Consider the following 16372-nt stretch of genomic DNA (forward strand, 5'->3'; position numbering starts at 1 on the left):
ACCTTGTTTCGGCTGATGAAGCACCATGTTCCCCCCAGCCCCAGGACCTGGAGGCGCCTCCAGCACACACCTTCAAGATGACGAGCTTCAAGAAGGTGAAGGCATGCGGGATCTGCCGGCAGGCCATCACGCGCCAGGGCAGCACCTGCAGAGGTGAGCTGGGGCTGTGGGAACGCGTGTGCACGGGGACACGCCACGGAGGTCAGGACGTTGGGGATGTGTGTGTATGCCTGCATACATGAGGATCTGAATGTGGGAACATGTGCCCGTGCCAATCTGCACACACACGTGTGCCTGTGTGTTAAGAGGGAGAGCTGTGGCTGTGAGAGAGTATGTGCGGTGCCTTTGTGGGTGGGAAGGTGGCTGGGAGGCCAGGGTGGCCCATGGAGACACTGAGGTGTCACACATGTACGTGGCCGTGTGTCAGCTTCGTGCACATGCAGTGAGTGTGCAGTGGCCACCACGTATGTGCATGTGGGTGGGGGTCTGTGCACACGTGGGTGCTCACCCCCTGAGCCGTGCTTGCTGCCCATGGCACCCAGTGGGTCACAGGTGGGGCCGCGAGCCCTCGCATGTGTGCGGTGTCGCTGAGCCCCGTGCGAGGGGCAGACAGAGGAAACGGGAACAATGAGGCTTCCTGCGCTGCAGGAAACAGGCCCAAGGGGAACAGGGATTGGGGTGCGGCTGTGACCATGCTGCGTGGAGACCCTTGTGTCCCCTGGGAATGGGACGTGTGTCTTTGCAGGGCTACTCAGGCAGTGAGTAGTGCCCCGTGTAAGTGTGTGTCCCCAGCAGTGGCAAACAAGCCTGCGCTGCACATGAGCACATGCCCTCCATGGGGAATGGGTGAATGTGGGCAACATCAGTGCACGGGGAGGAGGGAGGGAGCACAGGTAATGGCAACACCCCTGTGGTGCTCTCAGTCACGCCAGTGTCCATGAGAGGCCACATGAGACCTGTGTGCGCATCGTGTCCCTCCACACTGTTCACCCTGGGCACTGGGGCTTGCACGCACACACACTCACTGGCACGTTGGCACCGTGTGTGCCCCAGAGCCACATTTTGTGTGCCTGCTGCTGTGCCGTGCTGGTGCCAGAATGTGTGCCCGCCGATGTGAGGTGTGGACGTCCCTGCACGCGTGTGCACGTCCTGGCAGCCAGTGCCCAGTGCCAAGGTGTTCTGTGCCCTGCAGTGTCGGGTGCCCCCCCTTCCTGCCCTGCATGTGGGATGCCTGCAGACTGCCCGCTGGCACTGCTCCCCCTCCTGCCTCTAATAACCCTCTCTCTCCTCTCTCTCCCACAGGCTGCAAGCTCTCCTGCCACACCAAGTGCCAAGCCAAGGTAAGGCCAGTGCCCTGAGATGTCCCCAACCCTGCCTGCGGGTGCTGGGGACTCAGAGGGAGGATGCTATGGTCCATGCCAGGTGACCCCACTGGATGGGCACCCAAATGGGCTGGTGGCTCTGGGCTGGTCATGGTGGCACTGGTGTCACCACTGGGTGACAGTGCCATCCTGCTGCCTAGTCACTGACAGCATGTGCCTGTCTGTGTATGAGGCTGGGTTTTGGGGTGCAGCCCTTCTCAGAGCAGACCAGCAGGTATCTGTGCCCTAGTGCCTGGGGTGGGGTGCCCTTTTCCAGGGTGAGTGCTGCTGCCCGTGGGTGCCATGCGCCGTGGCTGAGCGCTGCCAGCTGCGTGCACACAGGCTGAGCAGCTCTGCCGATGCCCAGCCAGGGGCGGATCTTCCTGGCAGGAGACAGTGGAACTGAGGATGCCCAGTGGTGTCTGTCTGTCCAGCTGCTGCACCAGCAGAGGGGGACCCTACAGCAACCCAGGTTCTCCGAGGAGCTGGAGGTGGGCATGGTGCCCATTACTGTGCTGCCAGGGCAGGGGAGGCTTCGTGTTTTTAATCCCTGGGGAGGTGTGTATGCCAGCTATCTCTGGGGCTGGCATCCTGGGCGGGAGGAGGCTGGCATGCCCCAGGCACACAGTGTAGGCTGGGACATGCCTGTTCCTGTGCCCATTGCCTGTGCCCAGCTGGGCAGGGAGGGAGAGGAAAGGGGGAGTGCTGTGTCAGGGGCCGGGCACACGTTGGGCTTTGCAGGGTGCCACGGTATGGGTGGCAGTGCAGGGCAGGGCTGGCAGCAGCCCTGGCACTGAGCCCCGGCTGGGCTCTTGGGGGAAGTGGGGGCCATGGGGTACCCTGGGCCTTGAGCGAGCTGGGCGAAGGTGACTGGGAGGCTTAGTGGAGCTGTGCCAGCCTCAGGACCTTGTGCCGACTCTGGGCCACCCCAGGACCCTGTGTCACCCCGGGCAGCCTGTGCCAAAGATGCCAGGAAGGCTGAGGCCAGAGAAGGTGGCCTTGCCGGGGTGCTGTGGGGAGAGCTGGGAGGGGCGTGCAGTGTGGGGATGCCTGTGGAACGGTGGCAGGGAGCATCTGCCAGTGGTTTCCAGGCAGGAGGGAGTGTCAGGAAGTGTGTGTGTCTGGGTGTGAACCCGGTGGGGATTCTCTGATGTCTGATAGGGGGTTGTACACCAAGAGGGGGGTCATACCAGGCTCCCAACATCTGGATAGGCTGTGCGCATGGGCAGCCCGTGGCTCGCTCTCGCGGCCGGCTGCATTTCATTAGCCTCCATCACCCTTCCCACGCTCGCTGGAAGCTGGAGCCCCCTCGGTGGGGCCAGCTAGCCGAGGGGTTTGCTGCTGGGGGAGCGTGCATGGGGCCAGGGCCAGGGGCCTTCCGCAGAGCTCCTTTGGGCCAGCGCCCAGGGAGGGGCTCCTCCGGTCGGGCAAATGGCCAGGTGACTCACACGCCGGCTTGTTATTGTAGGGTCTCCGGGGAGGGTGCATGTGGGGAGGGGGCTTGGCATGGAGGAAAAATGGCCTCTTGTTTACCTGAAGTCCCACATGTTTAACCCCTGCACTTCCAGGATACTTTGGTAGGGGAAGATGGACTCACCCCCAAAGTGCTGGCAGCTGCACCCTGCAGTGCTTCCTCTTCCTGCCATGGATATGCTGCCAAGGTCCTGGTGTCCCCTGGCTCTGGTGCCTCCTGGCCCTGGAGTCTGCCTCACCATGCTACTGGCAGTGTTTGCTCTTTGGTCCCCATATTTACCCCCTCGGGACTTGTTCCACCTCTTTGTTCTGCCCCCTAGCATGGCCAGCTCCCAGCCAGCTGCATCCTGGCCCAGCTGGGGGAAAGCCCCCACTTACAAACCTCAAGTGGACCAGGTATAGGGGAGGGGGGAGAGATGGGGGTGTGGGTGGGGTGTAAAGAGTTGTGCTCCTGGTATCAGGAGGTACCAGGGTGTGATGGGTGCCAGGGGGTACTGTGGGTGTGATGGGGATAAGGGGAGGGGGGCACTGGAGTGTGTGTGGGGACACCTGGGAGCTTTTGGGGTGGTAGTGAGTTCCCCCTCCATGAGAAGGCAGTGAGCAGGCAGAGCTGTAGCAGGGAGGGCAGGACCTGTGCCCTGGCAGTGACCTGCATCCCTCAAGTTTCCATCCTGCCTGAAAGAAAGTGGGGCAACAGTGGTGGAACCCACTGCCCTGTGCTGGCAGTGATGCTGGTGGGACGCCTGGTGCCCGTGGGTGGCTGTGGAGGGGCCAGGGCAGCTGCACACTCATCAGCTGGGAAGCACAACACTGTTCCCATGCCCATGTAAGGCCCGTCTTGCGCCCTGTGCCTCTGTTCAGGGATTTTTTTCCTTGCTTAGCAAACCTCCCTCCCTCTCTGTGAGAGGGGCGGTTGGATGGATGGACACTGGTATGTATGTGACACTCACAGCTTGCCCCTCCCTCCTTCCCTGCACCAAAACTGCCTACCCGAAGCTGCGGGGGTGTATCTTCCTTTGTAAAGTGGGGAAACTGAGTCACCAAGCCCTGTGTGGGGGCAGCAGGAGGCAGGGAACATGGTGTGGGGTGCAGTACTTCTGTGCCTGCGTTCAGGCGTGGGTGAGCCTGTGTTGTGGGTGGCACGTGCTGGCAGTGGCACAGCCAGGATCAGTGGTGACACTGCTCTCTGACCGAGGATGCTCCGAGCAGTGGGGCCATGCAGGCATGTCCCAAATCAATGGATATCCTAGGAGTGTCTCCATCCCCCGGGATGCCTTTGCTCTGACTGTGGCCAGATTTTGCCATGATGCTGGTTGGAGAGGCTGAGAAAAGACGGGGGACTGTGCTGCTTCCCATAGTGGGAGCTGGCCCTGTGACGGATGGTTTGGCTGGGGGACAGGGAGCGTTGTGGTGTTTGGCTGCCGAATCGGCTGGCGATTGCTGGTGCTTGGTTCTGGGAAATGGCGCCTGTGCCAGCCCCTGGGCTTGGCAAGGCTCCAGCCTGCCCTGCTCGCCCCTGCCACACAGGGGCCCAGCAGTTTGGGGGGAGTCGGGGTGCTGGGCTGTGCCAGGAGGGGAAACTGAGGCACATCACATTGCATGAGGCCAAGGGGTCTAGGGGTTGTTCCCCCAGTGTCTTTTCCTAGAGAACTGAAAGTGTGCATTGGAGCCATGACGGGCTGCTGGGCCATGTGTCTGTGTGCCTGTGTGTGTGAACATGTGTATGTGTGACTGTGTGTGCTCACAGATGCATGCATGAGTGCATGAGCTGCAGAGAAATGCACGTGTGTGCAAGAACATCTATCTGTGTGCGTGAGCATGCTCGCACACAGGCAGGTGGTCACATGCATGTGCTCCCAGTTCACTGCCACCCACCCCCGCTGGCCTCATGCCAGGCCTGGGTTGTTTTTCAAGTGCCCCCTGTGATGGGACTCCGGGGGGGCAGGTTTGTCCATCATTAAACCAGGGGCTGGAGCAGGGCCAGGGCCGGGCAGCGAGGCATGTCCCGGCCAGAGCAATCGCTCCCAGTGCCCAGTGCGGCGTTGATGGGCCCTTGGACGGCTGTAGGACCCATGGCAGGGTGTTGTGGTGGGGGTGAGGGGATGTGCCACCCCTCAGCTAGTGGTGGGGATACCCCCTGCTTGTTAAACAAGTCAGAACTAGGAAGGGAAACTGAGGCAAGGAGTGGTTGGACGCTTCCAGGAAGGCTTGACTCCTGGTGATTGGCACCCTCCAGCCTTGCCATGGCCAGGGGCCAAGGCAGTGTTGGGAGGTATGGCCAGGCTGTGTATTGCAGGTTCCCGGGGGCTGCAAGGAGGGGACATCCATGTCCCAGCTGTGGTAGACTCTTGTTATGGGACTTGTGGCTGTCTGGTCCCTGCTCTCTGCCCCAGACGCTCTGCTTCCTCCCCGTGCTGTCGAGGGGATGACACTGGTCACAGGGGAACTGCCCATCAGGTCCCTGTCCTGATGGCCCTGTTCAAAGCCACCCCCCCAGTGCTTTGACACAGGTGATTAGCAACACCCCTGGTTTCCACAACAGAGGGGGCAGGGTGGGGGAGGGAAGGAATAGAGCAGGAATATGTCCTTGACCCTGCCATGGGCCCAGCTGGGGTGGAGGGATGGGAGGCTGTGGGGCTCAGCCCTGCCCCAGTGCTGTGCCAGGTCTTATTTGTGCAGCAGGTCCTGGAGGGGGGTTTAGGTTTTTTTTTTTTTCCTTGCCTCTTTCCTTTTTCCCCTTCTTTACGTCACTGCCCAAATATTCGGCTTCTCAGCTCCGGTGGGGGGCCGGCTCGGCTGCTTGGAGGACTTGGGGCCCTTCTCTGCACCCTCGGGGTGCTGCATAGAGAGGACGGGCAGGGGAGAGGGGATGCTGAGACTGCTCGTGCTTGCTGCACTGGTGAGCACTGGCCAGGACTGGCCTGGGAGGTGTCAGATGAGGCAGCAGGGACCACCAGCCTCCCTCCTTGGCAGCTCCTGGGGCTGCATCCATCTTCCCAGAGCCCTGTTATGGTGGGAAGAATGGTCCAGGTCTGCCTCATTTCCCACTGATTTTCTTTCTTCGCAGACCAATTTGCATCCCCCATGGCCACTCCTCCTGATACGTCCCCTGGGAAGGATGCTGGGTCCCTGGGAACTCCCAGGACCCTCCAAGAGGTAGCAGAGATTGCAAAACAGCTGAAAGGTCTGGTTCAAGAGGGGCTCTACAGACCCTGCATTGGGGCTTATCTCCTGTGTGCTTTAATCTCTGGAGATGAACCGCACCTGGGTGCCTGGTCCCCAGGTCTCCTTTCTTCCACTGACATCTGGGGTAATGATGCTCAAGGGTGTTTGTTTTGGGTCACAGAGGAGCTGTTTCATGTGAGGGGTGGTTTGTCTGGGGGGGCTGGGAGTCACTGGAGCCACTTTGCAGACCGCTGGACTTGCTCCCACTGGCACTTTGACCCTATGGCTCTGGGAGATACTTTGCCAGCTGTAGTTCAAGGATGTTGTCAGGACTTCTCTGTCCTGTGAAAGGGACACGTCATGTCCCCAGGGGACAGTTCCTGTCATTGCCCTGGGACCAGGACAGGGACGTGCTATCAGTGCCCTTCGCTCACCCACTCATTTCCATCCCATTCAGTTGCTGATACTTTCCCATCTGGCCACAGCTCTTCCTCTGCTGATGTTTCTCAGGGCCTGGGAGCCATCCTGTGGCCTCCTCCTGAGGAGTTTGAGCTCTGGGGCCTGTGCAGGGGTCTGTGCTGGAGCTGGGCTGGGGTCCATGCTGTGCACTGCTGGTGCAGGATGTTAGTTGCCCCTCCATCCCTGTTGCAGCACTCCTATCTTTTTGGGATGCCTGGTTTTTGTGGGCTCTGGGGATGGTGGGACTTGTTTAGGGGTGTCAGTGGATCCTGGCCATAGGGTTTTGTCCCTAGAGTGGTGGCTGTTAGGGTCTGACCCTGTGCTCTTGGGTGCTGGGGAAGGCAGAAGGGCTGGCTGGTGCTTGCTTGGGAGGGGGATGAGGAGATGCTCTCCAGAGATGTTTGGCTCTGGTGCTTTGTCCTTGGTAGCAGGAACAGTCCACAGTGCCTTTTGGTGCTCCCATCCCATGGCACTGTTGGGTTGCTGTGGGAGCTGAGGCATGGAGGGGCTGGGAAAGATCTCTTTGAACTGGAGTGTATGCCTAGGGGTGATGTCCCTTAGGGGGACTTGGAGGTGGGCAATGGGAAAACCCCTTACCACAGACCCCTCCCTGGTTACTTTAGAAGAGGTGGTGAGGTAGGAGGGGTGTTGGGGTCCTGCGCTGCTCCAGCAGAGCCAGTTCCAGCCTTTTGGCTGAGCCCACGGCTTCAGGACGGAAATGCAAACAGGAACGGGGAGGCGTTGGGTGAGAAAATGTCAACAGTGCTGGGCCGGGTGCCTGGCTCACCGCCTCCCTGGCCAGCTCGCCACTCTCTGGGCTGCTGCTGGTGGGCTTCCCCTCTTTGCTGTGGGGTCTCCTGGCACTGAGCACTTGCTTGTTCAGCAGGGCTGGGGCTGGGTTGCCCCAGAGGCAGCAAGGGAGACCAGGGCTCCATCCATCGACATGCAGCCCGCCGAGGAGGAGGAGAAGGAAGGAGGAGAAGGGGAGACAGGAGGAAGGCCAGGGGGATGCTGGGCACATGCCAGGTTTGGGACAGGCAAGCTGGGACTGGCATGACTTTAGGTGCTCAGGGACATACGGGGCTTTTCCAGCATTTTGGCTTTGATTTTTAGTTGAGAGGCAAGCTGATAAATCTTTACATCCTCTCCAACGCTGGGGGTGTGGGACACCCAAGGACCACTAGTTGGGCACTTGGTCCTGCATATGGCAGGGGGGCACCAAGTTGTGCCAGGGGGTGCCAGGCAGGCCCCAAGCAGGGCCCCACACACCGGTCCCTGCCACCCCCCCGCCAAGGGCACAGGGACGCCGGTGGCGTCACGCGGGGCGATAAGGCCCCGACCCCGCTGCACCCCGCCGCCCGCCGCGGCCCCTCGGCACCGGCTGCGAGGGGCTTTCAAGGGGGAGGCGGTGGAGGGGGGGGGGGGGGGTAATTTTCTTTCTTTGGGGGGGGGGGGTCTGCCCACCTGCCGGCGCCCCTACCCCAGGGCCAGCTGCTCGAGTCAGGCTCCCGGTTGCCTTTAAGGGCGTTTTTGGGGGAGGCGAGGGGAGCGGAGCGGGGCCGGACTTGGAGCGCGCCGTGCAGCTGGGGAGAGGGAAGAGGAGAAGAAAGAGGGAGAAGAAGCGAGAGAAGGGAGAGGAGCGGTAGAAAAAGTCGACCGGGACCCCATTCCTCCCCAGGGCCGGGGCCGGCGCCCCGGGCTCCCCAGCCCCCGGCCGCCCCGGGGGTGCGGAGGGGAGCGGGGAGCCGGCGGGACCTCCCCGCGCCCCTCCAGCGCTGGGGTCCCGCTTCTGGGGAACGAAACCCTTCGGCTCTCCCCCTCCTTCCCTCCCCTCCCTCCTCCCTCCCTCCTTCCTTCCTTCCTTCTCCAGGCTTGGCCCGGGGAGGGAGGGGGGCTCTGCCTGCAGTCTGCCTTCACTCCTGCCCGCCCGGGCGACGCCGGGCTCCCGCCTGCCCCCCGCGGCCCCTCCGGCCGCCCCCCGCGCCCCCCGGGCCAGGTGAGGCTGCGGTGCCGTCCCTCTCGGATGTAGGCAGGCGAGACCCCGGATGGATTTCGGGAGCGTCATGAACCAGGTACGGGCGGGAGGTGAGGGCACAGGGGTCCCCAGGCCCCCCGGGAGGGGGGTGCTGGGGGGGGGTGTCATCTCTCCAGGGGGCGGGGGCCACGCGTGACATCCGAGCGGTGATGAGGTGGTGCGTGGAGGGGGGGCGTGCTGCCCCCCCGTGTTGGGGGGTCCGCAGCTGTCTGTCACCAGAAGGGGTCTCAGCGTGCGGGGGGGGCTTGAAGAGGGCGATGCGGTGCTCGCAGGGAGGAGGACTTGGGCAGGGGGTGAGGGCCGGCTTGCTGCCGGCAGGGACCTGTGAGCGGCTCCGGGGGCCGTTTCCCCCCTGCCCCTCTCCCACCTCACCAGGGCCGGTGACTCTCAGGGTGCTCCGGAGGGGGGGACACAGGCACTGGGGTTTGCGTCCCCCCCTCGCCTCCCCGAAGTGCGTAGGGACGCGTCCCCGTGGAGCGAGGACTGCGCGGGAAAGCGGGGTCCGCCCCCGGCACCCCGCTCCTGCTCCGCGGCCAAGGGGGCGATGCCGGGCTCCTGTCACCCCCGCGGGGAGCACATAGTGGGGGGCTGCCCCTCGGCCGGGACACCCTGGCAGCCTACGGGTTAACCCCCCCCCCCCGCCTCGGCGGGACCGTCAATGGTTAAACTCCGGGTTAATGAGTGGCGAGGCAGCCCCGGCGGGTGCCAGCCCCCCCGCCGCCCCCCCCCGGCCAGGGATCCCCGGCCCCTCGGCGCCGCCGGGCCCGCAGAGGGTTAACTCCGTCAGGGCAGGTCCCAGCGCAGATGTTTTTGGGCTGTGCTGCTGGGAGAGGAAACGACCGAGCGAGGGAGGCATCAGCCCGCTTGCGTTTAAGGGGAAAACAAGGAAAAAAAGAGAAGTGCTCCGTTCCCGGGCGCCTGAGCCCGCTCTGCGCTGGCGTCAGCCCTGGTGCGGGACCGGTGACCCCGGTGTGTGTGCTGGGGGACCTGCAGGGACAGGACAGCTGGCAGGGACAGTGGGGTGACAGCGGCTGCACCCTCTGGGTGTTCATGGCACTTGAGTCTGGGCGTTCTGGGGAACAACCAAGCAGGCACTTCTTGTCCTTACAGCATGATGGCACTGGGAAGACAACGTGTGTCCTGTCAGGAGTCTGACACCACCCCAGGGAAAATGTATCGGTAGAAAACGAGCCTCCAGCTCTCACCCACTCTAACGAAGCCTCTTCCTAGTGATCCTGCTGGCCCCGGGCAGGGTATTGGGCCTTGGAGCTGTGCTCACCCACGTGCCCTGTGGGGTCCTGAGCTTCAGGGGGGTCCATTTGCCCATGCCCTGGGCGACCCTCCTTGCTTTGCCGCTATCTGATTCCTTGCCTTGTGCAGCCCGTCCCCGGGGTATCTGGTCACAGTGCCAGCAGACCCTGATCAGCATTGGAGTTTCCCTGATGGGTTTTAGGACACAAGAGAGAAAGCAGTCCCACAGCACAGCTCCTGGGTAGGGGGAGTGTATCTTTTTCTTCACTTCTCCCTCCTATTTCCTCATCTCCTCAAAACTACAGACTGGGGGGACACCAGTTTTGGAGGTGCTGCTCATCATTTCAGGTCCCCTGTAGTTCTTTCAGCTCTGTCCTGCAGGGCGAGGATACAGCACTGTCTCCAATCTCCATCTGCTTTGGGCCTTTCCTACTCTCCCAAGTAGAGCCCCTGGGCTCAGTAACCGGGGGACTAAGACCCCTCAGGGCAGCCAGGGCTTATCTTGGCACCTTAACCACCCCTCGAGGTGGGTCCCAGACCTATGAGCACTGGCAGATGCCCCTGATGCTGGGAGGCTGCCAAAAGTGTGCAGCGAGGTCTGAGTGCACAGAAAGGGGTTTGCCTGATGTTCCACCAGAGTGGATTGGTGGGAAGGATCCCACACTGGGCTCAGGGTAGGGCACAGACTGCTGACAGGCTGGTGTGATGACCAGTCCCACAGGAGTGTCCGTGCTCCATGTCAGAATCCCTTTGTTGATCAGTTCCATGTGAGAATCCGTGCGCTGGCCAGTCCTGTGTGGGATTCACTGCTCTGACCAATCCTGCATGAGAGTCAGTGCTCTGACCAATCACCTGTCAGAATCCATGGCTTGACCAGTCCTATGGGACAGTCTGGGGAGTGATTCATCCCGTGTAAGAATCCGTGTGCTGGCCAGTCCTGTGTGAGAATCCATGCATTTACTAATCTCAGGTGAGAATCCATGCACAGAGCAGCCCCAGATGAGAATCCAGTTGCTGCCCAATCTCATGTAAGAATCCATGCATTGACCAATCCGATGTAAAAACCTGTTCATGGACCAGTCCTGGTGAAACCCCCTGCAGCAGTCTGTCCCAGACAGTCCTAGTGTGCCTCTGCTCCCAGCCTATCCCTGGTGCAGAAGCTGTTCCCTGGCCAATCTTGGTGCCTGGTTTGGCTCTGGGGGGTGGGGAGATCCTGGTACTTTTTCTTGTGCAAGTCTGGTGCAGAGCGGGGCAGTGACCCCATGCTCTTCCTTAGGCTGCTTGTGGGGTCCCCACGGGCCTGGGCTGAGGGGTGTCCCCGCATTGGGGTGGCAGCACATGTGTGTGGTGCTGGTGGCAGAGCAGGGCAGAGCAGGGCAGGGCTGGGGCTGTGGGGCCAGAGCCAGGCAAGCGCGTGCTGGCCCGTGGGGCTGGATCCAGACCTGCTGCCTCCAGATGTTGCCTTTTTAGGCACTGGAGCACAGCATATCCCTGCCTGTGGCCGGCCCTGTGCCGAGCCAGTGCCTGTAAGCAAAGTAGGGACAGTCCCTGTCTTGGTCATGTGGAGGCATCTCTGTCCCCCTCCTGACCCCCAAACCCACCCTTCTCCCCCCAGACAGGGTCAGGGATGCTACCTTCTCTCCCTTCCCCTCATCTGCACTTGGCAGCACTGAGGCTGACTGCTGAAACCGCCCCGGAGCCAGGACCTGCCCTTATTTGGGTTGAAACCAGGGCTATTTTGGTGCAGCTGCCTCCACTGCAACTCCTTGAAGTGTCTCTGTACATTGTTTTTCCTGTCCTGTCCCATACCCCTGTGCCAGGGCTGCTGGCCAGGCCAGCCATGGGCTGCTGGGGACCATCACCCTCCCAGTGTGCTGTGTATCCCAGGGTGTCATGGGGTGCCAGTGGTGGCCCCCATGGCCTCTGTGGATGGAATGGCTGGTTTCCCCTTTGGCGTTTCATCCCTGATTTGCAGGGCCGTGTGTACCGGGTAACCTCTGTCCTGGTCCTGCTGCCGCCTTCCTGGCGGGGATGGGCCACAGGGCGGCTCCTCATCGACATACCAGGGGAGAGACAGGAGATAGCGTTTGTCCCAGCTCGGGGAACATCCCTGAGTGGCTCTTTTCCCTGTGGTACTCTCCCTGGTGCCCCCAGCATCTCTTGGGGAATGCAGGGACAGGGTAGACTTGATGGCCTCTGCCCTGGCATGGGTGCTGTCCAGGCATCCAGGCATGGAGAGGATGGCACAGTGACAGTCCCTGACCCAGCTGCAGGGTGGGCTGGGGATGCTTGGAAGGAGGCCTGGGAGCAGTGAGACCTCTGTGCCCCAGCATCAGCCCAGAGTGACTCACCCTGAGCCGCTGGCCAAGCCGCTCCCCTGCCCTTCGGCGCATCTGCCAGTTACCCCCACCTGATAGAACAAGTCCCAAAAGCAGCACCCCTGGATAGTGGTGGGGGCAGAGAGGGGCTGTGGGGTGCACGGGGTGCTGCCTCCTCCCAGGGCCCCCCGTGCCAGGGATCTGGGGTACTGTGTGGCTGCCCTGTGCCTCACACACCGGGGCTGTGCTGGGCAGGGTGGAGCTGGAGTGGGGGGGGAGCGGGTGTGCATGGAAACATGCCGTCCTCCTGGCGGGGACATGTTGCATAAACAGGAGTTTTGCCAGAGCTGCAAAAAATGTGAGGGCAGGAGCAGCCAGCACGTGGTGTGGGCAGAGGGTACCTGACCCCTGTGCAGGTACCAGAGGGGTGACCAGAGCACAGACACCACGGTCCCTTATGCCTGGCAGGGGAGAAGGATGCTGCAGCTAGAATGGGGAGCAGGGGTGCTGGAGAGGGAAAAACCTTCCCCAACATCCCCAATTTAGTGGTGCCAACCTGTCCTCTAAAAGTGTCTTCTGCTGTGAGATGCCTGATGGCAGCTCACACTTTGCCTGACACTGTGACTGAGAGAGGGCTCGGCAGGGCTTGGTGGCTGTGGCTGGGCTGGAGGGACTGGTGAGTAGGGGAAAGACTCTGGGAATGGCTGGGGAAATTGCTGTGGCCTGTGGCTGTCCCTGGGATCCCCTTTACTTGAGGCAGGGTCTTGAAGTGAGCAGAGAATTGTGGGGTGCATGGGGAAGTGATTCACAGCCCAGTTGGGATGTAAGTGGCACAATGCTGAGATGAACTTGCTTGGGAGGAAGTGGTCCCTCATGGGGTAATGTGGGACCCCAAGAGGTGGGATCACATCGGCTGAGCAGGCATTTATGCTGCCCAAGCATTGTCCTGTGGGACGCCAGTGTGGTCACTGAGTCACATTCCTCTTTGACAACTGCATTTCCAGACCACAGGGTGGCTTGGGCAGGGGAACCACTTAAAGGGCTGGAGGGAGTAGGGTGCCTTGATGCCCTCTCTTGGGGTCCACATTCTTTCTAAATAGTGGGACTATGAATCTGGCTTGCTTTGGGAGGGTCTGGGATGTCAGTGTCCCTTTTGACAGTGTGTCTCCAGCTCCAACCACACCAGCTGGGCTGGCTTGCCAGCATCTCAGTGCCTGGCCACGGGAAGCAGGGGTGTGCAGGGGTCTGTGTGAGGGCTAGGGTGGCTAGCGCTGCGTCTGCTCCTGGCATAGTAAGGGTCAGCACCAGCCCGGATATCGTCCAGCTCCGGAATGTTTATCGGAGCTCCTGGGGAAGGGAAAAACAAAAACCGCCACCCAAAGGAAGGGATATGCGTCAGAGATGGGCCTGGATCACCCACCGGCAGCCCGACGGGCCATGCTGTGGGCTGTGGGCCAGTGCTCGCCCGGCTCCAGCAGCCCAGCTGGGGAGACCCCAGCGCGCCCAGTACTGCACTGATCCAGCCCGTTCCTGAATCGCAGGGCCCCTTCATGGAGGTTTGTTCTCCCTGAGCCCTGCTGGCATCTTGCAGGTTGGGGCTACAACCCACAGCGATGCTCCGCTGGAGCGGGACCTGGCAGTGGCCCTGGGCACTTCCATGGGTGCAAGGGTTGTTTTACTGAGGGAGGAGGAGGGAGAGGAAGGAGGTGCTGAGGGAGGGAGGTATGAACAGTGGTTGCAGCATGAAGATGGCTCTGGGGTGTCTCATCCCTGGATAGGAGGTGGATGTCTGCATTCCTCCAGCCTCGCTCAGTTCTTGTGAAATGGTGCTGAAGTCCTGTCGGGATCTGTGGTGCAGAGGTCAGTCCCTGAGCTGCAGCTGGAGGGGTTAGGTGGAAGAGGGATTTCATGAGCTACTCTGCGCTATGGCGATGTGGCCGGGGACTGTCAGGGGTTTTGCCAGGCAGGTGTTTATTTCTGGGCTCAGACACGTCAAGGGTATCGAGTTTCTCTAGGTAGAGTGACAGCTGGTGATGAGCGAGAGAGCCCATCATCGCTTTCCAGCGGAAGGCTGCAGGGTGTGCCCAACCCTTTATGAGACATCAGAGACTCCTATCACTCGTGGCCATGGGGCCTCATTTGCTGGGAAAGTGATTTTTCTGCTTGGCAAAACTCGGGTGTCAAGGCAGCAGCTCGTGGGATGTGGCTGCTGGGAGGGATGGGGCTACGACCTGGGGGGCCGGGTGGGGGACCATGGGGGGCTGGTGGGGTGGGCGGCAGCCCTGCTGCGCCTCGTTCCTCACATTCCTGGGCAGGGCTGCTGGGCGGCGGGGTCGGCGGCGGGGGCCAGCCGGCAGGAATGCAAACACCGGTGAGGGGAGAAGAAAGGCCGCTGTGTCTGCCACGGCAAAGCAAAGCCTGGGCCAGAGGTGTGCGGGTCCCCCTGCCTTTTGCACCCCTCCCTGCACCGACAGATGCAGGAATCCCTGAGGACAGAGATGGTGGCTGTTCTGGGGGTCGCTGCAGTGCTCTATGGAGTGATACTCTCCCTGGTCCCGTGGGGCAGGAGGGGCCTCGTACACCTCGAACACCTCTAGGGCAGGAACTGGACTTCCCTAGGGAGGGGTCCATTGTCTGGGGCAGGGTCTTCCTTCTTCTCCTTCAACTGGGGGCATGTTTGAGCCAAACTTGAGAGAGGGAAACAGCTTTACATTCTTGCAGTCCTTGTAAAACTGCCTTTCTGGGATGCGAGAGTGCCATACAGCCTGAATTGCTGTCTCCTGTGGATGGGAAGAGTGATGCTGGGTGAGCACAAGCCCATATTACACATCAGAGAGTCCTTAAGGGCAAGGAAATGCAACCACAGGCACCTCAGTTTTTTCCCTTTTCCAGCCAGAGGTGCATTTGTAGCCTGCAAACTTCCTCATGTGGACAGCAGAGGAGGACTGGGCATGGACCCTACCTGGCTGTGGGACCAGTGTGTCCCATTGTGGGGGAGCTGCACATTTCCCCCCATCACTGGCCCTATGGCTGGGGCTGGGCTGGGGTCAGGGGCGCTTGTTGAGCATCCCTGGGGAAAGAAGAGCACGGCAGCGTGCGGGACACGGTACGGCACAGCCCTCCTCGGCTCGGTCCGCAGCAGCGGCTCGCTGCCGGAGAACATTCCAGGGAGGCTGGCGCGGGGCCAGCGCCGCGGGGCAGGGAAAAGGGCCTTTTATGGAAGCGTTTCTGCATTAGAATAAAATCATAATAATAATGCGCAGGGGAAGGGAGCGGGAGGAGGAGGAACCCCTGAAGAAAACAGACAGGAAGGGAACAGGCTGGCAGCCGGGGAGGGGAGCAGGCCCTGGGCATCGTGCTCTGGGGATCAGGATGGGATGGGATATGGGTGCTCCAAGTGGGTTGCTTGGGGCAAATCCTTTTTTATGGCCCGGGGCAGGAGAGGCAGAGTGGGGTGCAGTGGGTCCCCTGCTGCCATGGTAGGGGACCAACCCCTGAGTGGTGTTTGCCATCTTGGCTCCATCCTGGGATGGGGCAGGGCATGGCTTACTAGGGGTCACCGCTCCTCATGGGATTTGTAGAGGACAAAATGCCCCGAATCACACCCTCCCACTACTGCTGGCATCTCTGGGCCAACACAGAGCTGGAGTGCCTGTGCCCGTTGCCCCAGCACCAACGAGGCGCTGCCTCTCCCGGACTGGGGTGCACACAAAACCCAAGGTTAATTGTCAGTAATTGCCGCTGGTAATTAAGGTAACAATAGCCGGGCTGTTCAGCTGGCGGCTGCAGGAGCTCACGAGGCTGGGCTGGGGTTTGTTCCAGGAGCTGCTCTTGGCATCAGGCGCCCGCCCTACGCTGTGCTGTGCCATGCTGTGCTCGCCATACCCACCCGGGCTGGGGCTGGGCCTGACCTGGCTCCCTGGCCAAGGATGAATGGCACAGCTGCCATGGCCCTGAGCCTGCTCCCGCTCCCATTTTGGGATACTGCCTGTGCTCCTGCCTGGGGTGGCAAGGCTATGGATGCCCCTGTCACATCCTTGGATGGGTGCTGTATTCCCTGTGGCATGGGTGGGGGGTAAATGCTGCATTCCAGCCTCTTCCCGTGCCCTGTGTTGAACACGGTGTTCAGGGACTAATCCTGGCTCTCTTCTGCTTCCTTGCAGGCTGTGACTCCCTGCTCCCCCAGTGTCAACTATGAGCTGGTAAGTGACACATCCACTGTGAGCCATGGGTGACAGCCAGGGCTCTGGGGATGCTAGAGCATCCTGCTCTGGGTATGGTGCTTTCTCTGTCCCAGGGCTTCAGGACGT

General features: G+C 61.4%; 1 protein-coding gene across 4 annotated transcripts in view; it reads left to right on the forward strand.

Moving 5' to 3' along the window:
* Positions 1–8075: 8075 nt before the first annotated feature.
* TNS1 (tensin 1) overlaps positions 8076–16372 on the forward strand; it is a 54289-nt gene continuing 45992 nt past the window's right edge. For 3 of the 4 annotated variants that reach the window (XM_053982178.1, XM_053982180.1, XM_053982179.1), the window contains exons 1-2: positions 8076–8530; positions 16226–16264. In XM_053982178.1, coding sequence (XP_053838153.1) covers positions 8504–8530; positions 16226–16264 — 66 coding nt within the window. In that variant the 5' untranslated portion in view covers positions 8076–8503. The remainder of the gene's footprint in view (positions 8531–16225; positions 16265–16372) is intronic. The other variant, XM_053982182.1, reaches the window with a different exon arrangement.

This window comes from Vidua macroura, chromosome 7 (assembly GCF_024509145.1).
Source record: "Vidua macroura isolate BioBank_ID:100142 chromosome 7, ASM2450914v1, whole genome shotgun sequence".
NCBI lineage: Eukaryota > Metazoa > Chordata > Aves > Passeriformes > Viduidae > Vidua > Vidua macroura.